The sequence below is a fragment of the Lissotriton vulgaris genome, unplaced genomic scaffold (genome assembly GCF_964263255.1).
Source record: "Lissotriton vulgaris unplaced genomic scaffold, aLisVul1.2 SCAFFOLD_1206, whole genome shotgun sequence".
In the NCBI taxonomy this organism is placed as follows: domain Eukaryota; kingdom Metazoa; phylum Chordata; class Amphibia; order Caudata; family Salamandridae; genus Lissotriton; species Lissotriton vulgaris.
Window position 1 is genome coordinate 202175 of NW_028246660.1, and position 26328 is coordinate 228502.

General features: G+C 43.7%; 1 protein-coding gene across 3 annotated transcripts in view; it reads left to right on the forward strand.

Moving 5' to 3' along the window:
• The window catches only part of VWA5B2 (von Willebrand factor A domain containing 5B2), a 275105-nt gene that overhangs the window by 118350 nt on the left and 130427 nt on the right, over positions 1-26328 (forward strand). For all 3 annotated transcript variants that reach the window (XR_015304972.1, XM_086949475.1, XM_086949474.1), the window contains exon 6: positions 24626-24757. Coding sequence is in view for 2 of the 3 variants with exons in the window: in XM_086949475.1 (XP_086805601.1) it covers positions 24626-24757 (132 nt within the window). In the remaining variant the exon portion in view is untranslated. The remainder of the gene's footprint in view (positions 1-24625; positions 24758-26328) is intronic.

Here is a 26328-nt window from a genome sequence, read left to right on the forward strand (position 1 = left end):
CACAGGTTGGGTTTGCTTTCGGCGATCCAGGTGCCGACGGTGAGTTCCTTGAACAGCCGACACCCATCCTGAGAAAGCTAGAGGTGTCCTGCTTGGGTTTTCAGCATCAATGAACTTAGATTCTTTACAGCTCGTTCATTGACAGTGGTTTGCCACCATACTCTTTACTATTGTGTCATGCTCCTGACAAGTCCTGACTCCTGACGCCCAGGGCAATAAAACAGAAAACAACTGAAAACCTGGATCTTCAGTCTATCAGATCCCTTTGTAATGGCTGCCGTATAATTCCACCAATGTACATTAATGTTCTGTAGCGCCAGGATGCTCCTTTCGGAGCGATAGTTGCGCTTTATAAATGTCACATACAAAATACAAATACAAATACAGAGGGGTGACCAACCCTCTCCACCTACGGTGGCTTGTGGGCTCGGCTGCAGTCTAAGCACTGTGGGTGTGGTAGCCCCTAAAATTGTACACCCCAAAAAGTCAACTCAATAATACGCCCATGGGTGGGTGGGTCGGGTAGGGTGTTAAAACTCAGTTTCATGAAGTAACGTGTCCCGTGACAAGGCAGCACACAGCATATCAAAAATACAGTCAATTCAATAAGACAGACTCCAAAAGTGAGTTCTAGGACAGAATTAGAGCATTTAGAAATATTATTAGAAACATTCAAAGGGTACAATACAGAAATTGTAAACACTGATGCATAAAGTCATTTCCATGAAGGCTCTCAGCAGAAGGGCAAAACAGAACAAAGAGCAAAGGCAGGAAAAAATGCAAGTCCTAAATTAGCAGCCGAATTAGTAAGAAGTCGGACAGCATCCCGAATGGCAATGGAAAGTTATCAGGAACGTTTGGTCTCACCCCCAAAATTGAGGGTTTCATATAGGAAATCTCATCAAATATATTTAAAAATGCAAGGACATCATGGTGTGAGCAAAAGAATTACAAATTTGACAGATCAGAGCACAGTTTTATTAAATGTCATATTGCCTTGCCACCTATGCACTATGCCACTACGTGAATATTTATTCAACCCTTCTATGCTAGTGTCATCCGAGGATGGCAGGACAAACTATGTACAAATCAGGAGTGAACTATTGTGAGTGAATACAGTACAGCGAGCGAGCAGAAGAGACGTTGAGTGGTTGCAACATTGCTGAGCCCATGCTAGAAAAACGTCTTCGAGAACGTTGAGAATGCGAAAAAAACAGACACGACTGTGCTTGACCGTGTGCAGCAGAAATAATAAACAGAGAATGTGCAAGGTGAGACATCCATTTTAAACAAGATGGCGTCAAGTCCTAACTGAGGCCTGATCTGTGTAGGCCAGAAAAAGGCACTTCAACAAGTCTCAGCATCATCATTTTAAAAACAATAACATCAGATAAGTGTACACATGTAAATTTGAGCGTAGGTTGTTAACAATGCACAATTTCATAAATGCACAAAAAATATCACAGCGCCCATTGGAGGGCTCCTGCATGACCTCAGACTCCTCTGTTTTCCCAGAAGTCCAAGCAGACAGGAAGTCACTTCCCCCATCCTCTTCCTCCACCTTCCCCTTCTCCTCCAGCAGTGGGCAACAGAGAGAGACAGCAATTGAGGTCTGACTGTGGATGCTGTGGAGGGAGTGGGGCGGTCTCCCGTATCCTGGGGCTCTCTTTGGACTGTCCTACTGGGGGTAGAAGAGTGCTCTATGGACATACCCCTGTTAGACCCACCCGCTCACCTCTCACCCCACCCAGACCTTAACCTCCACCCATCTCCTGCTTCCAACCGCCATCTTTGACTGTATCTCTGCCTCCCTCCCCCCCCCCAACCCCCCCCAGGCTTCCCAGAGTGCACTATGGCTCTGTCTGGTGGGAGTCTCCAGTCCTGGGGGAGAGCATTCCATACTCAAGACTCTTCCTCATTCCTTCTAGCATGTCCCCCTCCACCCGCTCTCCCCCCATTTTTCAATGTCCGCTCCATTCTGTCTCCTTAGCCCCTCGCTTCTTTTCCCTGTTTTCAGTGTTTCCTTTATATCCTATCACCTGCCACTCTCTCTCCAAGTCCCTCTTTTCAGTCTCTCCTCCCCTGTCACCTCTTTGCCCTGTAAGGCAACCCAAGGACAGATAACAGACACAACATCCCATAACACAGCCCAGCGCGGGCCACGTGACATTGCATATGATGGCTTGACTTGGCATGCTACACCATAGGACAGGTCACGTGATTTATCATGACGTCACACAGTAGCAGCTGCTGCCGACATGGGGTGGTGGGGTGGGGGGAATGGGGAAGGGGAATAATACACAAAAATTGCACTTACCTCTTTACCGCTGACCGCCAGCTGCCGCCTCTTCTTTTTCCATCCTCCTCTCGACAGGAAACACACAGCCTCCCAGAATCCACTGACCAATCACAATGCTGCCTTAGCAGCGCTGTGATTGGTCTGAGCGCCGATGTTCGGCGCTCAAACAGGGGCTGGCAGGCTGTGCATGTTCTCAGCCTGGGTGGAGAACATGCAGAGTGCGCATGCCGCTTTGGCCGGCCCGAGACGGCCGGTCAAAGTGTCATGCGCAGTTTAGGTGCTGCCACCACTCCTCCCCCTGTGAGGTGGAGAGCCCAGCCCGCCCACCTGGCTACAGCTACAAGCTGAATACAGACAACAAAACGATAATATGAAATGTTATTAGCCTTTTATTTTTTCTATTAAGCTTGCAGCTAAAGCAGTGGGGCAACGTTCCTCCGCCTTTGTGGAGGAGCCGCCACTGACGTCACATAACTTGAAAATGGAGTTGAACTTTACTTGACTGTGCCGGGGCCAGGCAGGGAGCTGTCCTCTCTGAGCTGTGCTTGCCTGGCAGCCAGGCTGGGAGATTAGTCCCTCAGCCTGTGTTCATATTAGGATAAGCTTCCGGGCAGTGAGCTGGGGTCAGGCCCGGTGCAGGGCTCCCTGAGTGTGCACTCACGTGAGGTGGCCCCTACAGTGAGTGTTAGTGGTTCACCTGGTAGAGCGGGTTCCGTGATACAGGCTCAGCGGCGCCCCACTCCCATGCATGAGGGTCTGGGGCGAGGGGCGGCTCTAGGCTCATGGCGGCCCTGGGCAGGGAGCGTAGGTAGCGGCCCCGGAAGAGGGCCCCGGAAGAGGGCCCCGGAAGAGGAGGCCCCGGAAGAGGCGCGGAGGCCAGTGAAGAGGGGGGTGGTCAGGGTGTTTTGGAAGTGGAACAGAGCCGGAGGCCGCCAAATCCCTGCCACTGGAGCCGCCCCGCAAATATGTATCCATCCTCAGAGGATTACTATATTAAGGATATATATTGGCGTGGTGGCCCCTGGGGTTTGGTGGCCCTGTGCAGGTGCACAGCTTGCACATGCCTAAGGCCGCCCCTGCTGGGGCTTAAAATGAGGGGGGCCCAGTGTTGAGGGCTGGCTGGACGCAGGCGAGAGAAAGCCCAGGCTCAGAAGGGCTGAGCACAAATGCGATTAATTTTAAACACTGAGCTGCGAGTCGGACACCGGCAGCGACACATCCTATTACTGCTGGAAGGATTCCCGGAGCTCAGCGCCAGAGGCACTCAGCATCTCAGCTTCTCTGCGCCGAGCAAGGGTGGCCCAGGACACCACGGCAGGGAGGGCAGAGACTCGGGAGTGCACTGGAGAGTGGGGGAGGATAAAATGCGGACTCCAGGGTGCCAGGCATGGCTCTGAGCCCTTTTGCACACTTTGTTAGATATAGTCACTTTTGCACACTTTGTTAGATATAGTCACTTTTGCACACTTTGTTAGATATAGTCACTTTTGCACACTTTGTTACTGTGAGACATAGTCGCTTTCGCACGATTTGTAAGGCATGGTTGCTTTTGCACAATTTGTTAGAGGTAGTTGTGTTTGCACACTTTGTTAGAAATAGTCGCTTTCACAACCTGTGTTAGACATAATTAGGAGTGGCACAATATGTCCTACAGTCCACTAGTGACATTTAACTTACAGACCCTGCGTACACTTTGTACCACACTCTAGGGACTAATAGGTAAATTAAATATGTTAAATAGGAGTATAGCCAATTTTGACATGTTAAGGGCATGCACTGTGGCCTGGTTAGCAAAGCCCCAGTGCACAGAGTAAAATAAACAGCAGCTGCCGTCTGAATAAAATGGGATGATCATGAAAAAAAGACAGTTTCTTACAATTGCTATGCACAAATTGTAGCACGTGATAAAGATACAGGTACACAAAGTCTAATTACACAACATGTATACACAATTTTTAACATACCTTAATGAAGGATAGCCACACAAAAAATAGCATGTCTTAGTGCTGAATAGTCACAAAGTTGGTTCTAGGACATAATAATGCTAATAAAAATATAGTCTGTAATAAATATTGTGCCATAAATTTCATTTACAAATAGATTGCCCATTTGGGTGTAGATTCTGTATTATTAAGTGGAATGAGGTGCCATTTTTTAAATCATGATGTACTACACAATATTCTGGTATCATACGTTATCAATCATTTAAAAATTGGCATCCCGGAAACATACCATTACTACTATTATGCAAAATTAATCATATCTGGGCACCTTACAGTGTATTTCAAATTCTTTAGTCTTAGTAGTCAATGAAATTTTTTTTAAGTCCATGACACATTAGTAAATAAAGGCTTTTAATGATCAATTAGTGCAAATTCATCAAAATACTTTCTAAAATGTATGTATTGCTTTCCCAATCACGTTTACAGTGCAGATCACAGCTCTCATTGGGCTGATAACATTGGCCCACATGTGGTGGAAACACGTTTGACAGCACGTGTTTCGTGACTCTTGCCTCTTTCTCAAGGCTGAGTGGGCATTTTGTATGGATTCTATCTATCATTAGCACCGGCTGAACACAACAGACACATGTTGTGCATAGTAACACGGTGTACAATATACACAAACCACAGGAGTGTAGGGAAGTGTAGCAAGTTAGCGCCAAGAAACCTAATGGTGTTAGTTGCGCTCAATAAGTTTATTTAACATATTTAACATAACATAACAAGTTAGGGAATAGGATGACTAGTTATGGACCGCCCACACTGATAGGACATCTCGTTCTCTGGCTATCGGCTTACTGCTATTACTGGATGAGCTCTTCCCTATGGCAACTCTGTATCTCACCTGAGCATCGGGCGATAAGGACACGCGCCGAGCGGTGACTCAGCATTTTTGCATTTCAAAAATGGGATCCACGGCTTCGAAGCTGGATGGTTATTATCTGTAATTATCTCTACTTGTTTACCTCATAATTAAAACCATTAAGTAACATATCTAATTACTTTTGACCTCCATTTACTTGATTACTTTGCAATAATATGCCTTCAGGAAACCTGAATAACTCACCACTTTCTTGTTAATGATTTTATAGTGTTTTCAACTCCAGCCGTGCCTGTATGGGGCATGCAAAGAGAGGGCGGGGCAGCTTGCTACACTTTAAAAATTAGATATTATTTAATTTGCAACCAAACTGAAAATTAATTGTGATAATGTGCTCCTTGTAAGGTGGTTGTTATCAAATTCCAGTAAACCTGATCGTTAAATTTTAGAGGCTGACTCACAAAGGCGTTTACGAGTAGCGGGAGAAGTAGTATGGAAGTAATGTAATCTGACAGGCTGTTGCTCTTGGAAGTGCATGCTTTACTCATAAGATGCATTCTACGATAGTGTGAACTATGAACACTTATATAAAATGTGCTCCAGTTTTAGCTTCTGGAGCACCTTCCATAACCTCTATAAGATCATCACAAGAAGAAGCAGTTTTCTCTCAAACATGGTTCATCAAATCCCAGCAGCGGATCAGCATTTTACGCAGGGTAAAATCACCTTAGAACACACCACAATTCCTAAAATAATTACGCTTCCACCAACATAAATATTTATATTGTGATTAAAATCAGTTATTACCTTTTATATATGCCCCTTTTTATGCCCCTCAAAAACAGGCTTTCAGTAGTTGAACTTCAGTCGGAACCATGGGGCCGATTCACAGAACTAACTTAAGACAAAATCCTAAACTTACTACTTTTGGTATTCACAGAAGTTAGGATTTTGTCTTAAGTTTGTCTTAAGACAGACTTAAGACAGACTTAAGACAAAATCCTGTCTTAAGTCTGTCTTAAGTCTGTCTTAAGACAAAATCCTAACTTCTGTGAATACCAAAAGTAGTAAGTTTAGGATTTTGTCTTAGGTTAGTTCTGTGAATCGGGCCCCATGTCCCTGAGTCTTGTAATGGCTGCCATGACGTGTTGTCTAACTGTGCTCACCCCTGTCCCTTTATATATTTTATAATTGATTTTAAGGATGCAGGGAACATGTCCCTGAGTCCAGTGATGGCTGCCATGGCATATTGTTCATGTTGTAAACAGACAATTAGTATTGACTAGTCCTCTTTAAAATGGCCAACCAGAGACTACTATAGTCCAGTTGGACCTATTTTGTGACCCTTTCAAGCCCACCCCAAGCTCCTCTTTAAATACAAATATCTAGAAAACAGCTGAACAGGTTTATAGCAAATATTGAAAAGCAAAAAGCTCACCCTCTGGGTAAAGTTCTAACTTTATGCCAAAAGTGTGATAATTCCATTCATCTGCTTTTTCTGTAGCTTTGACAGAAGTTTCGAATAGGAATTAACAAGGAAAATCAACATTTTGGGACCTGCCCTTTTTCATCATCATCGAATAACATGAGACTTTCCCGGAAGGCGATGAGGTGGATGGCTTTTTAAAAAAAAGGTTTGCGAAGATCCGTCAAATGGCGCCAAAGTTAATAGCGAAAAAAATCACTCTTCCTATGGAATCTCTGACGTAACTATAGATGCACAACAGCAATTGTCACTGTGCAATTTACAATATACTCTTGCCAAGGTACATGTAAAGTGAAGAATAGTAGATCTATACGTAACCTTCTTGATATGGTGGTAATCGAAATCCTGCCCTGGTTGTTGTTACAGGACGATATTGAATACTCAGTATTGTGGTAGGAAACCATTACCTCTTATAGAGTAATGCAATCTCCATGCCAAACTTTGCACTGATTAACATACGTAGAATTATCCACATTTGTTATGCAGTGATGTCGGCTACAAGTGCATATGGGGCACAAAATATACGCATATGCTTTTTCTGCTTTCGCATATGACTAGGCCTGGGTGGAGTTTGCAGAGTTCCACGAAGTAACCCAAAAACTCTGCTGTGCTACACAGAGTTCTGCAAGTGCGAAGTGCGGATAGTCGTAACGTTTACGCTGATTTTTAGCGCCGGGTTTTAGTCCCACGCTGGAAAATCAGTGCGAATGGCACCATGTGCAGCGCGAGAGGGCGCTGCTTCTTTCTGCGGCTCAAGTAAATGTTCTACTCGAGCGTCAGCTTCCTCAATGTGAACCGAAGGCTTTTCAATGGGAGCGATAGCGTCCTCCTGCGTTGAGAAATCTCGCCAGAAGGTGGTCGTGAGCAAGATTTTCAACGCTCACCAACTTAACATCTGTGTAGCAGAGTTTTTTGGAACTCCACGCACTACACGTAGAGCGGAGTGGGAAAAACTCTGCAAACTTCGCAAGCGGAGCGGAATTTAACGCCCAGGCCTATATATGACACTTAAAGGAGTAGTAGTGAATGCTAACTCGCTAGCCCAGATAGGTTTTCAGGAACCACAAACGCCAAGAAGGGGAACTGGAACACAGTCATAACTTTGTGGGTGTTTGCAAACATTTGTAAAACCTTTCCCACACGTATACACTTCTAAACTTACACCGGAAAGTCACAGGTACTCATTCGTCGGGAAGTTTGAGAAAACTCAAAAAAATCCCATATGTTACTATGTGCATATGGATTCTCTACAATGCATTGGCTCCTTGTATGAAGATGTAAGTGAATTTCATATATTTCTGTGCATACCATACTGACTTAATGTGCAACTAAGGCGCGTTGCGTACGTCTATGAAACACGAAGGAGTATGCCCTCCTCCTTAGACTCTGAGCTGCCTTGGTGGTACAGGTTCAGATGCATCTTCCCATTGAATCTTACTCTCTCCCCGACTAACCTCTGTTTTCTGATTTTTCTTTTGCTGTTCACACTCTTGACATTTCTCAAATTGTATCTAAGTTATTCTGGTCTTTAAACATTTTTATGGAGTACAGATTTGTACATCTTCTCCAAAAGGTAGTAGATTAATTTTGTTCCATACTCAAACCCCCTCTTTCCATTTATTTGATGAGGTTATTGGCAGGTCTGCAGTTTAGGTTCTGAAGTATGTGTAAGTCTCGCCGTTTGTTTCCACCTTAATCAATACTTCATTTGCAGGCTGCAAGGCTTGTTGCTGCATGCTGATCATTTTGTAGTTTGGAGAATATCCAATGGATGAGTTCTTAGTACAGTTATAGGCAGGCACCAAGACCGAACGCTGCCCACTGCATTTTTGCTTTTGCTCAGATCGTATAATTTCTTGCCCTTGTGAAGTTGCAAGGTTTTTCTCGAAAAACGTGTTGATGCATCAGTTATTTTTTCTTTTATAGGACTTCTTTATCTCTTGTTGGTAGAGTTGTTTTCTTCTTTTATTATTCTTGTTGTTATATCAGAATATATATATATATATATATATATATATATATATATATATATATATATATATATATATATATATATATATATATATATATATATATATATATATATATATATATATATATATATATATTGAAATATCTGTAATTTTTATATGTGTTATACCTTGTATGGTTTGTTAAAAGCAGAAATAAAGGATGATGATCCTGACGATGTTTTGAAACGTTTTTCAACATTTGTTAAGGTTTGTGATTTAAAATAAAAATAAAAAATACAAGAAGAAAAAAACCATTACAACATTTGGGTTGCAGGAATTTTCAGCCCCTCCGAAGTGTTTTAAAGCTGGCAGACTCTGCAATTCTTTGAAGCTGTGCAGCGTGTGTTGCATCCCACTGGTGATGGTGTGGTACTGTGCAGCGTGTGTTGCATCCCACTAGTGATGGTGTGGTACTGTGCAGCGTGTGTTGCATCCCACTGGTGATGGTGTGGTACTGTGGAGCGTGTGTTGCATCCCACTGGTGATGGTGTGGTACTGTGCAGCGTGTGTTGCATCCCACTGGTGATGGTGTGGTACTGTGCAGCGTGTGTTGCATCCCACTAGTGATGGTGTGGTACTGTGCAGCGTGTGTTGCATCCCACTGGTGATGGTGTGGTACTGTGCAGCGTGTGTTGCATCCCACTGGTGATGGTGTGGTACTGTGCAGCGTGTGTTGCATCCCACTGGTGATGGTGTGGTACTGTGCAGCGTGTGTTGCATCCCACTGGTGATGGTGTGGTACTGTGCAGCGTGTGTTGCATCCCACTAGTGATGGTGTGGTACTGTGCAGCGTGTGTTGCATCCCACTGGTGATGGTGTGGTACTGTGCAGCGTGTGTTTGACTCACTTCAATTTCATGTCCTTCAGTTCTAAACCCTTGCACTAATCAACTGTGCACTGCATGGACGTCCTTTAAGGGTCGCCAGGGGTCTCAGCTGCGACCTTTGGCTTGCCCTGTGCTACCCCTAGCATAGACAATGCGACCACTGGCCTTAGAGGTGGCAAATTCAGTGCCAGGAACACAGGGGCCGATGGGGCTCTACACTCCTTATTTTCTGTCATTTTATATCACACTAATAGTGAATAAATATAATATATTATTCACTAATAGTGTACTAAAAATGGAGTACAATAAGCAGGAATATGCCCTTCCACGGCAGCTGAAGTAAGTACAAAATGTTTTTAAATGTATATTGTGTGCGTTTTTGCGGGTGAGAGTGTGTTTATGTGTGAGAGAGAGTATATGTGTGAATTTGTGTGTATGTGTGTGCAGGGGCGGCTCCTCCATTAGGGCGGAGGAGCGTTTTCCCCACTGCTTTCTTGTAGTGCGAGAAGCAGAAACATAAAATGGTATTTTAAATACCAGTTTATATTTTTGCTTTTCACACTGAGATAAAGCAGAAGGGTATGCCTGGTTGGGGGCGGGCGGGTACGGGAGGAGTGGCTTGCCCAATGTTATGGGCCTTGACTGTTTGGTCGGCCCTATGGGGCCGACCAAACCAGTCATGCACGCTCTGCATTTTTTCTATGTAGGCTGCATGCAGCCTACATAGGTAAAACGGCCTCCCTTCGGGCGCCCGGCTGGGCACTGTCCGCACCAATCACAATGCTGCCATTGCAGGGTTGTGATTGGCTTAGGGGAGGGAGGATGCCTGCTTCCTGTTCTCCTGATATTTATCTAAACAACAAGTGGTCCTGAGCATACAAGAATAAGGAGACAAATGATATATATAGATCACAATGGAATTCTATATAGTTTAAGATTCCTTGACCAGCCGGCCTAGGAATATTTATTGGTTCAATAAGTTTATGATCTCAAAAATACAACAATTAACCCATGGGGTAAGGGTTAAATTGGGGCACAGTCCTGTACCATACAGAGAAAAGGAAGGCAAGAGGGTAAAGGTAAGTGAGGAAAGTTATCAGGCAAACAAAGTGAGCTAGCAGGTCACTGGTATTAAATATGCATTAGCAGTGTATCCTGGAGTCATTCATACACACAATAGTATCATATAAGTACATGTATGAATTACTCTAAGGTCGACGTTTCGATCCCCAGCTCAAGTATCACGGGATCATCATCAGGACAAGAAAATAATATTGCCTGAACATAATTATTTATAACACCAGGATGGTGGCTCGAGGTAGTATTGGCTTCAATTGGGAAGGTCCTTTTTTGGGGGGCGCCCACGTGATTCCTTCTTAGTGGGTGCACCGTTCTTCAAGATGCGGTTTGGTTTAGGATTCTGTAGAAGCGCCGGTTTAGGTTTAATGGCAAAAGCCCAATCTTCTAGGTTTGTTAGGTCGAGTGATAACGAAGTCACAGGTCTTGGAATTATTCAGTTAGGGACGTCTGCACCTCTGCATTTATTTGCATAGTATGGTGAGGAATAACATGGTTTGGCATAGGTCCGATTCAATTACTGAAGATGCAGTCTGCTATATCTAGTTGGAGCCCGATGCGCTGGCCAACCGGATGCCTTCAGGGCGGGTGCGCTGTCCTCACGCGTCTTGGAATGGCGCCGGGTGAGGGAGTGCGGCCAGGCGAATAACTGGTCCGCGGTGGGAGACAGCGATTCTCCGAGGATGCCCGTCACTGGGGCTGCTCTCAGTGGAACCAAGCGTTCCACATCGCAGCAGTAGTAAAATGGAGAAAAGAGAAGCCAAAAGAAAGGAACATGTAACAAGCATGTTTGAAAAGGGAAATATGGAGAAAGTTCAAACCAAACAAAGTGAAACACCGAAAGATGACATAAAAAGCAAAATAAGACATTGGGAAAAACTGAACAGAAAAGAAATCAATAAATCTTGGGAATTGATAGCATTACAAAAATACCTGGAAGCGGAAAGAGTTCCAAGGGGACTCAGAATCATGCTGATGCCAAGTCAACAGGATGTTACCAACGAACTATTACAAGAATGGGGGGCATTCATTTTGAATTCTTCACTGGGCTTGATAAAGATATTAGTCAAGCATATTGAAATTGCCCTGGACAAAATAAAGGAACAACTTAAGGAAGTGGAAAAAGAACTAGAAGCCTTAAAATTAAATCAAGAAATGACAAAATTTAAAGTGGACTTGGAAAAACAAATAGATCAACATGAGGAAACTGTGAGATTGAGGAAACATAACAAATTTGTAAGAGATGCAAACGATTATTCGGAAGGAAGAATTTTCACATTCGCCCGAAAATATGATCCTTTCAAAAAACAATCGGATACAAGAACTATCTCATCCTCCAGTCTGTCTTCAATCGCATCCAATGAACCAACGGAAGATGATTCAACCTTGGATGATGTACAGAGGCGTTTTTTAGGGGATATGCGCCTCGTGCTCCAACAACGACAGTGGGAGCAGGAGCAGGGGGCGCCAAGACAAATGCGAGGAAGAGGAAGAGGTCGAGCAAGATCATGGCAACCCAGACAAAGAAACCAACAACAAAAAAAACCAGAAGAGGCTGGAGGAGAAAGCGCACAAAATCAACAGAGTGGGAGAGAAACGAGGGGCATGAAACAGAAGAGGGGCAAATGAATGAAGAACTACAAGTGGTCAATTTGTCCAAGAGGGAGATATCACCAGCGGAAACAGCCTTACTTAAGAGAGGCATCAATTTTTGTCCAGCAAGAAAGATGGACTTGGCACAAACAAGGATAGATCTTTATTTGTACATTCGGAAAATTAAGCTGGCAAAATACTTCCTAGAGAGAAAAAACAAGCCTCAAATTGACAGAACCCCCCAAAACCCGTCCTCAAATCTGAGTGTAAAAGACGCTGAGGGCTACTTAGCTCTCCTGAACCTAGATGTGGAGGAAGAAAATGAAATAACTTTGGAAGCAGCAATACCACAACTGGGGGCAGGAATCAGTAAAATGAAGGCGAAGTCAAAATTTTACCCACAACTCATTCCTGGAAACAAAATTGACATCTTCCAAGAGGCAGTAATACAGGAACTATATAACATCCCCAAAACTCAATTCAAAGATAACCTAACCCAACAAGAACGAAAAGCATTGGCAACCCTTATCAATGACAAAAACTTGGAAATAAAAATGACAGATAAAGGGGGCAACGTGGTTATTTGGGATAAGGATTCATATACGGACGAAGCGATGAGTCAATTAACCAACCCCGTGTATTATGAACAATTACCAAAAAATCCAATGGATCAAATAAAGAGAGAGATAGATCAAAAACTTACGACCTGGGAAAACAGAAATCTCATTGATTATGAGGAAAAGAAATATCTCACGGTTGATTTCCCACGTACAGCCACAATGTACTTCTTGCCAAAGATTCATAAAGATCCTACTAGACCACCAGGAAGACTGATTGTATCGGCAAATGGCTCGTTGATGGAACCAATGGGGAATTTCATAGATTTTTTTCTGAGACCCTATGTAGAGGATTTGAAATCATACCTCAAGGATACAACAGACTTTTTATGTACATTATCCAATCTAAAATGGCAAGAAAATTATCTTCTGATATCGATGGATGTCATCGCGTTGTACACGAACATTGACAATGACTTGGGCTTAGAGGCGTGTAAATATTTTCTAAAACAACGCAACATACACTACAAGGAACATAATGAAATGCTGTATGAAATGATCACCCTGATGCTAACAAACAACATCTTCCTCTTCGGCGAACAACTCTATCGTCAGCGCAACGCGCGGCGATGGGCTTCTCATTCAGCCCAAGCTATGCTGGCATAGCTATGGGATGGTGGGAGGAGGAGATAGCCTGGAACTCCCAAAACTCGAGATTCACCCAACACATTATACAATGGAAAAGATTCATTGATGACTTGTTTATAGTGTGGGACGGAAGCGAGAAGGAGTTTGATGAATATTTTGAGCTTTTGAATAACAGTATACCGGGATTGAAATTCACCTATACAAAAAGCAGGGAACGCCTATCTTTCCTAGACACAGAGGTATACATAAGAAATAACAAAGTGGAGACAACATTGCATAGAAAGGTAACAGCTACAAACTCCACCCTTGAAGCTACGAGTTTCCATCAACCTGCCTTGATCTCAAGTATACCCTACGGAGAATTTCTTCGAATTAAACGCATCTGTAGTGAGAGCACAGAATGGGAAAAACACAGCGCAATAACAATGAATAGTTTCCAGAAAAGAAAGTATGGGAAAAACTTGACTAAAAAATGTTGGGAGAGAGCAAATGAGAAACCAAGGGCAGACTGTCTGAAGCCACAAATAAAAGAGAGTACAATGGAAGAACCAATTAGACTCATAATGGATTACAGCAAGGAGTCCAAGCAAGTAATCCAAATTCTCAAAAAGAATTGGAAAATACTTATACTCGACCCGACTATAAGCCAAAAAATGGGAGATCATCCTGTGGTAACATATAGAAGAGTAAAAAACTTGAAAGACCAATTGATTCATAGCCACTTTGTCAACAAGAAAAAAACATCATGGCTCAAAACCATTGGATTTACCAAATGCTATAATTGCAAAGTCTGCGAGATATCCAAACCCACCAAACAAGTCACAATGGCAAACCAAAAGATCTGGAAGATAAAGGAATTAATCACCTGCAAAAGCCAGTATACCGTCTATATGATTGAATGCCCCTGTCAATTACGGTATATAAGAAAGTACAATCTGTGAGCTGAAAAAGGGAATCTTGGAACATGTAAGGGCCACCATAAACAAGGACAGAGGAAATGCAGTGGCCAAACACATGGAGACACATCATGACGGAAATTGGCGATTGCTAAAATTCCTGGGATTGGAAACGATGTCACTGTCAGACAGAGGTGGACATCGTGAAAAACTTTTACGCCAAAAGGAGTCACGTCACATTTTGAACTTTCGAACAATGACCCCTTTTGGACTGAATCAGTCAGAAGAACTTTATGTACATATCTGAAAAAAACTAAGACTACTTCTCGAAATAATCTCCATAATTTTTCCATCCCAAAAGTCCACGGTATAGGTCAAGAACAATGGAGTATCTGGGACATTTGAAATAAAACATAGAGACCCACAAACACTCTGAAAAACTTTACAATCCCTCAGTAATGTCAGCCACTAGAGGGCTCTAAATATGTCTAAGGAATAAGACTTGGGAGCATGACCCTGCATTCGAAAGACTTTTTTCGCTGTTTTTGTTTAAAAATTGTTTATGGAGGAAATACCTCATTCACATAGAAATAAACATTTAAGGGTGTTAAAACTCAGTATAGCAGGGAATGAGAGAACCATAACGTAAGGAATGGGTTTAAAGCTTGTGATAAATTGTGTGATGTTTACATGTATTTGAAATGTAAACTACAGATCCCAGAATACCACTGTGATAGTAAACAGATTGGTGTAATCATGTGACCCAGGTGGGCGGGAACTCCCATTTTAAAACACAACCAGCAAACACTGTTTGAAACAACCGTGATCAAGTTAGTGGGGAGCTAACGAAACGCGTTGGTTTTTTGTGCTGTGAATAATGCTGCAGAGGATTTAAGAATAAATTAGTTGTCTCACACAAACCGAGTGACTGGAGTGGCGGCTTCATTTGTTTTCCGGGGGATCTTGTATTCTTTGGGAGACTCAGTTTGGATAATTAAGCGGTTTGGTTCCACCGCATGAAGCCACGCACCTGCAAGAAGCGCCAAACACGGAAGGAGACTTAAACCAACCTGGGTTGAACATTTTGAATTCCTTTCGTGGTGCTCATCGCAACCTAAACAGAAACCGAGGGAAGCAGATTCGAGAAGTGCGTGCGGAGGACGGGAAACCCACGCTGCCCGGAGACTACATCCGAGGTAAGAAGGGATCCCCCTCTCTCCTTCTTGTTACTGACACGAAAGGGCGTCAGATGTGCACATTGCCCCACGGAGTTCAAACAAAAGCATAAGGAAAGCCTAGCGATTAAGCAGCGGCACTACAAACAATGGGAGCAGTTTAACGTGTACAATTGGAACTAGCGCGGTACACACAGTGGAAACCTCGCATTTTCCTTTGAAATTCGTAATCACGACGTGGGCAAACATCACCCCATTAAGTGTAAAGCCGGCAGCCACTATAGAGACACAAAGACATTAAAAAAGATAATTGATCCTAAACAGCACATCGCAGCAGTAGTAAAATGGAGAAAAGAGAAGCCAAAAGAAAGGAACATGTAACAAGCATGTTTGAAAAGGGAAATATGGAGAAAGTTCAAACCAAACAAAGTGAAACCCCGAAAGATGACATAAAAAGCAAAATAAGACATTGGGAAAAACTGAACAGAAAAGAAATCAATAAATCTTGGGAATTGATAGCATTACAAAAATACCTGGAAGCGGAAAGAGTTCCAAGGGGACTCAGAATCATGCTGATGCCAAGTCAACAGGATGTTACCAACGAACTATTACAAGAATGGGGGGCATTCATTTTGAATTCTTCACTGGGCTTGATAAAGATATTAGTCAAGCATATTGAAATTGCCCTGGACAAAATAAAGGAACAACTTAAGGAAGTGGAAAAAGAACTAGAAGCCTTAAAATTAAATCAAGAAATGACAAAATTTAAAGAGGACTTGGAAAAACAAATAGATCAACATGAGGAAACTGTGAGATTGAGGAAACATAACAAATTTGTAAGAGATGCAAACGATTATTCGGAAGGAAGAATTTTCACATTCGCCCGAAAATATGATCCCTTCAAAAAACAATCGGATACAAGAACTATCTCATCCTCCAGTCTGTCTTCAATCGCATCCAATGAACCAACGGAAGATGATTCAACCGTGGATGATGTACAGAGGCGTTTTTTAGGGGATATGCGCCTCGTGCTCCAACAACGACAGTGGGAGCAGGAGCAGGGGGCGCCAAGACAAATGCGAGGAAGAGGAAGAGGTCGAGCAAGATCATGGCAACCCAGACAAAGAAATCAACAACAACAAAAAAACAGAAGAGGCTGGAGGAGAAAGCGCACAAAATCAACAGAGTGGGATAGAAAGGAGGGGCATGAAACAGAAGAGGGGCAAATGAATGAAGAACTACAAGTGGTCAATTTGTCCAAGAGGGAGATATCACCAGTGGAAACAGCCTTACTTAAGAGAGGCATCAATTTTTGTCCAACAAGAAAGATGGACTTGGCACAAACAAGGATAGATCTTTATTTGTACATTCGGAAAATTAAGCTGGCAAAACACTTCCTAGAGAGAAAAAACAAGCCTCAAATTGACAGAACCCTCCAAAACCCGTCCTCAAATCTGAGTGTAAAAGACGCTGAGGGCTACTTAGCTCTCCTGAACCTAGATGTGGAGGAAGAAAATGAAATAACTTTGGAAGCAGCAATACCACAACTGGGGGCAGGAATCAGTAAAATGAAGGCAAAGTCAAAGTTTTACCCACAACTCATTCCTGGAAACAAAATTGACATCTTCCAAGAGGCAGTAATACAGGAACTATATAACATCCCCAAAACTCAATTCAAAGATAACCTAACCCAACAAGAACGAAAAGCATTGGCAACCCTTATCAATGACAAAAACTTGGAAATATAAATGGCAGATAAAGGGGGCAACGTGGTTATTTGGGATAAGGATTCATATACGGACGAAGCGATGAGTCAATTAACCAACCCAGTGTATTATGAACAATTACCAAAAAATCCAATGGATCAAATAAAGAGAGAGATAGATCAAAAACTTACGACCTGGGAAAACAGAAATCTCATTGATTATGAGGAAAAGAAATATCTCACGGTTGATTTCCCACGTACAGCCACAATGTACTTCTTGCCAAAGATTCATAAAGATCCTACTAGACCACCAGGAAGACCGATTGTATCGACAAATGGCTCGTTGATGGAACCAATGGGGAATTTCATTGATTTTTTTCTGAGACCCTATGTAGAGGATTTGAAATCATACCTCAAGGATACAACAGACTTTTTATGTACATTATCCAATCTAAAATGGCAAGAAAATTATCTTCTGATATCGATGGATGTCATCGCGTTGTACACGAACATTGACAATGACTTGGGCTTAGAGGCGTGTAAATATTTTCTAAAACAACGCAACATACACTACAAGGAACATAATGAAATGCTGTATGAAATGATCACCCTGATGCTAACAAACAACATCTTCCTCTTCGGCGAACAACTCTATCGTCAGCGCAACAAGGCGATGGGCTTCTCATTCAGCCCAAGCTATGCTTGCATAGCTATGGGATGGTGGGAGGAGGAGATAGCCTGGAACTCCCAAAACTCGAGATTCACCCGACACATTATACAATGGAAAAGATTCATTGATGACATGTTTATAGTGTGGGACGGAAGCGAGAAGGAGTTTGATGAATATTTTGAGCTTTTGAATAACAGTATACCGGGATTGAAATTCACCTATACAAAAAGCAGGGAACGCCTATCTTTCCTAGACACAGAGGTATACATAAGAAATAACAAAGTGGAGACAACATTGCATAGAAAGGTAACAGCTACAAACTCCACCCTTGAAGCTACGAGTTTCCATCAACCTGCCTTGATCTCAAGTATACCCTACGGAGAATTTCTTCGAATTAAACGCATCTGTAGTGAGAGCACAGAATGGGAAAAACACAGCGCAATAACAATGAATAGATTCCGGAAAAGAAAGTATGGGAAAAACTTGACTAAAAAATGTTGGGAGAGAGCAAATGAGAAACCAAGGGCAGACTGTCTGAAGCCACAAATAAAAGAGAGTACAATGGAAGAACCAATTAGACTCATAATGGATTACAGCAAGGAGTCCAAACAAGTAATCCAAATTCTCAAAAAGAATTGGAAAATACTTAAACTCGACCCGACTATAAGCCAAAAAATGGGAGATCATCCTGTGGTAACATATAGAAGAGTGAAAAACTTGAAAGACCAATTGATTCATAGCCACTTTGTCAACAAGAAAAAAACATCATGGCTCAAAACCATTGGATTTACCAAATGCTATAATTGCAAAGTCTGCGAGATAGCCAAACCCACCAAACAAGTCACGATGGCAAACCAAAAGATCTGGAAGATAAAGGAATTAATCACCTGCAAAAGCCAGTATACCGTCTATATGATTGAATGCCCTTGTCAATTACGGTATATAGGAAGTACAATCTGTGAGCTGAAAAAGCGAATCTTGGAACATGTAAGGGCCACCATAAACAAGGACAGAGGAAATGCAGTGGCCAAACACATGGAGACACATCATGACGGAAATTGGCGATTGCTAAAATTCCTGGGATTGGAAACGATGTCACTGTCAGACAGAGGTGGACATCGTGAAAAACGTTTACGCCAAAAGGAGTCACGTCACATTTTGAACTTTCGAACAATGACCCCTTTCGGACTGAATCAGTCGGAAGAACTTTATGTACATATCTGAAAAAAACTAAGACTACTTCTCGAAATAATCTCCATAATTTTTCCATCCCAAAAGTCCACGGTATAGGTCAAGAACAATGGAGTATCTGGGACATTTGAAATAAAACATAGAGACCCACAAACACTCTGAAAAACTTTACAATCCCTCAGTAATGTCAGCCCACTAGAGGGCTCTAAATATGTCTAAGGAATAAGACTTGGGAGCATGACCCTGCATTCGAAAGACTTTTTTCGCTGTTTTTGTTTAAAAATTGTTTATGGAGGAAATACCTCATTCACATAGAAATAAACATTTAAGGGTGTTAAAACTCAGTATAGCAGGGAATGAGAGAACCATAACGTAAGGAATGGGTTTAAAGCTTGTGATAAATTGTGTGATGTTTACATGTATTTGAAATGTAAACTACAGATCCCAGAATACAACTGTGATAGTAAACAGATTGGTGTAATCATGTGACCCAGGTGGGCGGGAACTCCCATTTTAAAACACAACCAGCAAACAGTGTTTGAAACAACTGTGATCAAGTTAGTGGGGAGCTAACGAAACGCGTTGGTTTTTTGTGCTGTGAATAATGCTGCAGAGGATTTAAGAATAAATTAGTTGTCTCACACAAACCGAGTGACTGGAGTGGCGGCTTCATTTGTTTTCCGGGGGATCTTGTATTCTTTGGGAGACTCAGTTTGGATATATATATATATATATATATATATATATATATATATATATATATATATATATATATATATATATATATATACACACATTTGGTGATGCACAAACTCAGAGTCACTCAGTGCCTCTAGATGTTCTTGTCTTTCCACTTGAGTTGTGCATTGATGACCTGTTATGTTATGTTATGTTATGTTACAAAAATTTTAATACCGCGCTCGTACACCAATTGGTTTCTTGGCGCTCAAAACAACAGGAGTAAGGCACGGGGGGTGTGAGCAGCTAACCGTGAGCAAGGCGGAACAGATAAGTTTTTAGAGATTTGCGAAAGGTGGGGTAGTCAGGAGAGAGCCGAATAGGGAGGGGGAGGGAATTCCAAGTGAAAGGGGCAAGGAAGGAAAAACGAGCACCACCGTGCTTCTTACGACGAAACCTTGGAATAACCAGCAGATTGTGGGCAGAGGATCTGAGGTGTCGGGAGGGAGTGTAAGAGTGGAGACAGGAAGAAATAAAAACAGGAGCAGAAAGGAAAAGAGATTTGAAGACGGTGCAACCAAGCTTGAAAATGCATCGTTGCGCCACCGGAAGCCAGTGCAAGGTTTTTAACAGTGGGGTGACATGATGATGTTTTGGTTGCTGGAAGATTAATCTAGCAGCCTGATTTTGCACCAGTTGAAGGCGTTGAAGGTGGTAAGCTGGAATCCCCACGTAAAGACAATTGGCGTAGTCTAAACGTGAGGTAACCAGGGCCAAGATGACAAGTGTAAGAGCCTCTGGAGACAGGTACCTTCGGATCTTCCCGATCCTGCGGAGATGAAAGAAGCAGGCCGAGGTGACAGCATTAATGTGCGGTCGCATCGAGAGATCACTGGAGATGACCACACCTAAACTCTTCACGGAATCGACTGGGCAGGGGGGAGGGCCGAGGGCAGGCGGCCAGAAGTTGGGAGTCCAGGGATGAGGAGGCCCACCGATCAGGACCAGCTCTGTCTTACTAGGATTGAGCTTCAGCTGACTGAAGTTCATCCACTCGTAGATGGAAAGCATGGTGGATTGGAAATTAGAGCAGGAGAGAGGGGAAGAGTCGATAGGAAAGATAAGTTGCAGATCATCTGCATAATTAAAAGTGGTAACAGAAGAGTGACGGAGGGAAACCAAGAGAGGCTGCATGTAGAGATTGAAAAGAAGAGGGGATAACGCAGAACCCTGGGGGACACCACAGGAGAGTGAGGTGGAAGGAGCAGAAAAGGAGGATAGGTGAACAGATTGAGACCGGAGTTGGAGAAAGGACACAATCCAAGACAGGGCCAGGCCCGAGATCCCAGCATTTCTGACACGGTCGACCAAAATGTCGTGGTCGACCGTGTCGAAAGCGGCCGAGAGATCAAGTAAAACCAGGGCCTGGGCCAAGTTCTTATCAGCCCCCTGTCTCAGCGTGTCCATGACCGCTGTCACCACTGCCTCCGTAGAGTGGGAAGGTCTGAAACCTGCCTGCTGGTCATCGAGGAAATGAGTCTCCTCGATGAAAGAGCTAAGGCAGCGGGTGACATAGGTTTCCAAGACCTTCCCGAGATATGGGAGAAGGGAAATAGGTCGGTAATTGCCCAGTACCGAGGGATCGGAACCGGGTTTTTTTAAGATGGGTACCACCACAGCGCTTTTGAAAGCATTAGGGACAGAGCCTATGGAAAGAGAGCGGTTTAGGAGGTCCAGGGGGGGGGTCAGGGCATGCCATAAAGGCATCTCTGAGGATCTGGGGGGGACAACAATCCTTGGGAGAGCCTGAGCCCACAGCCGAGAGAAGAGAACGGAAGGTGTCTAGAGAGATCGGGGGGAAAACATTCAGGGAGTGACAAAAATGTTTTCATCCTAACATTGGTAATTCTGTGTGTTCTTATTTGAAGGCCCTCATTACAAGTGGTCCGGATACTAGTTACATGTGTGGTAACTCTTGCTATCAGACATATCACAATTAAGAGTTTTGTGTTCAATATCGACAGATCATACCTGCCAATAGTTATCAGGGGACAAATGACCAGTATTGATCAGAACATTTGAGTTTTGGCGTGGTAAGGAAGAGCTGCATGTCTATATGGGCCACTATGCAGAGTATGCAATGGCACAACCCGTGTGGTTATCAGCCCTCGAGAATACAACAGTCCCTGCTTCCATCTTCCTCCGTGTAGGGGCAGTGGCTCTTTTCTGCGTGGGAAGCCATGGTCAACGCGTAACCTGGGTCTTGGGACCTATGGCGGTGTTTTCAATTTCACCTTTTGCGATAGCCGCACAGCTCAACTCCATCGAGTGCGAGTAGTTAGGCTGATGATGGTACATGTGCCCCTAATTCTCATCCCTTACGAAAGAAAACTCGGATATAAAGAGAACAAATGCTGTCCCTCATGGTGACTGACACTTTAATTACCCAATTGTGGTCCTGTAGGCTGATCCAAAATGTAAATGACACATCTCACAAATTAATAGTTGAAGAAGGCTTCACCATTGTCCCGCTCCATGTGTTCTGTCTTCTGGACAGATCTAAAATGTGAATGACAAGTCCAGAAAACAATTCCTACAGGGGCTTGACCCAAAGTCCCTCTTTCTTCCCTACATGGGCACAGGCAGGCTGCTGAATCCTGCAAGGCCACCTGGCTCTTTATGAACCTGTAATACTCCTATAGCATACCGTATATCACACCCCCAGCCCTGCGTTAGTCTTTAAGGGTTCTACACTTTATTTGACACCCAGAATATCTTGAGAGTTTCTGCTGCTTTTGGGTCTTCCTTTCTTGGCCCTTACTTTTCTTGGGCGCCATCTTACTTTCTGTCAGAGTGCCTCACTTCCTGTTCCTGTGTCACTCTCTAACACTGTGCCTCAGTCTCTGTTGATGTGTTTATTACATCGATTTCTGTGCCCCACTTGTCGTTTGTGGTCCTTCACTCTATTTTGCTGTATCACTTTCAGTCGCTGCGTCTCACTTTTTTCCTCATTGAACAATCGTGTCATTCACTCTTGTAATGCTCACTCTTTGTCTCGCTTTCTGTTACAGAGGGCCTGATTTATGTTATGTTATGTTATGTTATGTTAGTGCTATTTGTATTGCGCACGGCTGCTCCAGCGAAGGAGCGTCCCGGCGCACCGACAAGGTGGCGAACACAACACAACAGGGGAACAGAAAATATTACTAAAAAAATGGGGGAGAGATGGATTTAACAGAGCTCAGAAAATAAATGGGTTTTAGCGGCCTTGCGGAAGGAAAGCAGGTCACCAAGGGTCCCAAGTTTCAAGAGGAGAGCGTTCCAGAGTGCGGCTGCCCGCACCTTAAAAGAGCGACCCCCCACCCGGCTGAGTTTGAACCGAGGGGCTACCGCTAATTCTTGGTCCAGCGAGCGCAAAGTGCGGCCAGGGATATAAGGGCACAAAAGTTGGCGCAGTAAGGTTAGGTTTTGAAGCTTTACATGTACTTGTAATAAGGCTGATGGGATATCCGTCGCGGGTTGCTAGGTCACACTCACTGTGCCTCACTTTGTCACTGCTTTTCACTCACTGTGTCTCGCAGAGTTGCTATGAAACACCTTTGCTAAGTTTCACTTGAGTTGACTCTGCAGGGGTGGATGAATTGCAAACTGTGTTAAACCTCAATATAATGAGGCAATGACTGAGTCTCCAAGATAAAGCACCATTCAGCATATCAAACATACAGTCAGTTATATAAGGACAGACTCAATGATTGAGTTACCAGTGCAGGAATAGAAATGTAAAAGATTTTCTATAATAATGTAAAAGGTCTGGTACAGAAATCATAAACGCAAATGCAAGAATTCATTGCTATAAAAGCTCTCGGTCAATAGGGCAATCCAGATTAATGTGCAAAATCAGAAGATTTCTAAATCACAAATGAGCCAAAAAATCATTAACCTCTTCCCAGCGGGAGTAATTCCCCCAAGGTGCGGGGGGGACGGGGGGGTGAGCGCGGCGCCGCGGTGCTCGTGACGAGACCAGCTCGTCATGAGTCACGGTGGAGCTGTGGTCATGAGCTGGTCTCGTCATGGCCCCGCTCACTGATTCATTCGCCCACAGAGGCGGGGAATTAATCACGCGTGGGCGGAGCGCAGCCGTTATGACGAGTCCAGCTCGTCATGAGCACGGCTCCACCGTGACTCCTGACGAGCTGGTCTCGTCACGAGTACCGAAGAGGTTAAGAAAACGGACAGCCTTCCTAGTAGCATCGGAAAATCTTCTGGTACACCCTCCAACTCGAGGGTTTATATACCGGTTTCTCGGATAAGAAATCACCAATTTTTGCAAACTCTTGATGTGAACAAAAGAGTTACAATCCCAGGAAATCAGAGCACAGCTTTATAATTCAAATGTCATATTGCCTTAGCATCTAAGCGCAGTCCCACTACATGAATATTTATTCTGCACACTCTATGCTAATGCCATCAGAGATGGCAGAAGAAATCAGCTATAAGAACAACATTTTGCTGTTGTGAATGAACACAGTACAGTGAGCTATTGAAAGGGCCTTGAGATCACAACATTACTGTGTCCCTGTTGGAAAGTTTCCTTCAAGAACAGCAAGAACAACGTCAATGGAAATAAACAAGCATGACTCTGCTTGACTGGGTGCTACAGAAATAATGAGCAGTGAACATGCAGGGAAAGGGAGCCATTTTGAACAAGATGGCGTTGAGGCATAATTGAGGCAGAGTTAACATAAACCAGAATAATGCACTTTAATTTATCAGAGCAAAATAGTTTTAAGTGTAATAGCACTGTGCCAGTGTATATATGCAAATCCATTGTCTCCATGTTGTTAATAATGCATTAAATATAAAATGCACAAACCCTCAACACTTTCTGCCACTTTGTGTTACTCTCTGTTGTTGGGTTTCTCTCTTCAAGTGTCAATGAATCCCTCTCTTTGTCCCTCACTCTGTCTCTCTCACTGTCTCCCCCTGCAGGTTTGGAAAGCCCGTCTCACTCCCTCCGTGCTGACGCGCACCCCTACGCCAGCTCTGCCTCCACAATCTGTATCACCCTGGCGGAAAAGCACAAGTGTGACCGCAACCTGGAGATCATACTGCACCCTAGTGGTAAATCAGCAGAATGCAGATCCCAAAAACTGAGCCTGTCTCACCATGGGGCGCTGCTGGCACCAAGAGCAGCCCGGCGACTTGGCACAGGACAGTTGTATGGAGTGGTGCCTGCGAGAGTGATGGCTATAAGAGGGCGCTATATAATGGCGCCAAAGCGCTAGCTCTGTGGTAGCTATATGCCATAGTGAAATAACACCACCTGTGAGAGAGCTGTAGTGAAAGTCATAGACTGGTATATATAGGGAGCGCTCTGGAGTAGTGTAGGAGCCATATGCATGCTGTAGGGGACAGTGAAGGAACAGGGACTGTGAGTGAGCTGTGGTGAAGGCCACTAGGGGAGCACTAGGTAGTAATGTAGGAGCTATATGCAAGCTGTATGGTACGGTGTAGGCCCGCTAGGCATGTTATAGGCCAGCGGCATAGAATGGTGAGTGTCTGCTGGTTGTCCACAAGCTGCTGTTTGGAATGGTGTAGAAGCACTACCTATGTGGGAGCTATATGGAATGCCTTGGAAGCACTAGCTGTAGGTGACCTGAGGGATGGTGCAGGCCTTCTGGGAGCTGCTGCGTGTAGTGTTGCAGAAGAGCTGGACCTGCCCAGGTGCAGTAGGATGACCCCCTGAGGGTGGGGAGTGCTGAAAGAAGAGTTTGTGAAGCTAGGGTTGGTGCTTGAAGCCTTTACGATGAATTATCAGCTTGTGAGGGTGTAGGGGCGTGGCGCGATCACTGCCTGGACAGGCTAGCTTGGGTTTGGGGGTTTTGGTCAGGCCTGTAGGCTTTGGAGGTCAAGTAGCCGGAGTGACTGCAAGCATAAACATAACGAGAGGTCAATGATAAAACAGGTAGGTCCAAAAAGCGTGAAATAATATATAACTAGGTACAGGGAAGGGTGTATGAGCTTTAACTCAAAGACAGGTGTCAGAATAAGGGGGAGCTATGTGAGTGGGATGGTGGTTTCCTTTGGGTCCCAGGCCAGGACAGAGCTCTTAAGTCCTAGTGGATGTTTTTTTAGGAGAAGAGTAGGATTTGATTTATAAAAGTGTTTTGATTCGGTTTAGTCTGTAAGGTGTTGGTGCTGGGTCTGCAAGGTAGATGTAATGCACTCACCTGACTCAGTAAAGCAGCACTTTCCACAATATTTGTGTAAGTTGTTGATGATGCTGTTATGCACACTTTTGTAGGAGTGCAGAGCTGTCCTTGGGTGCGTTGTAGGAACAGTTTTTGGGAGCCGACAGCCAGTTTTAGTCAATGGCTAAAATGGTGTTATAGAAGTGTAAATACCCTTAGTCCAGAGTACCTGTGTGCTACTTAGAAGATCGGGTACTTTCTTATTAAACGTGCTGAAGTACTGCTGAGAAGTGCTGGTACTCTCCCATTAAAAGTACCGAACCCAGCTGGGAACTGCTAGTACTCTCCGATTCAAAGTATGGAACCCCCTTTGAGGAGTGCAGGTACTCTAACATTAAATATATTGAACCACCTCTGAGAAGGGCAGGTACCCTCACATTAAACGTATTGAACCTCCTCTGAGAAGTGCAGGTACTCTCACACTAAAAGTATTGAACCTCC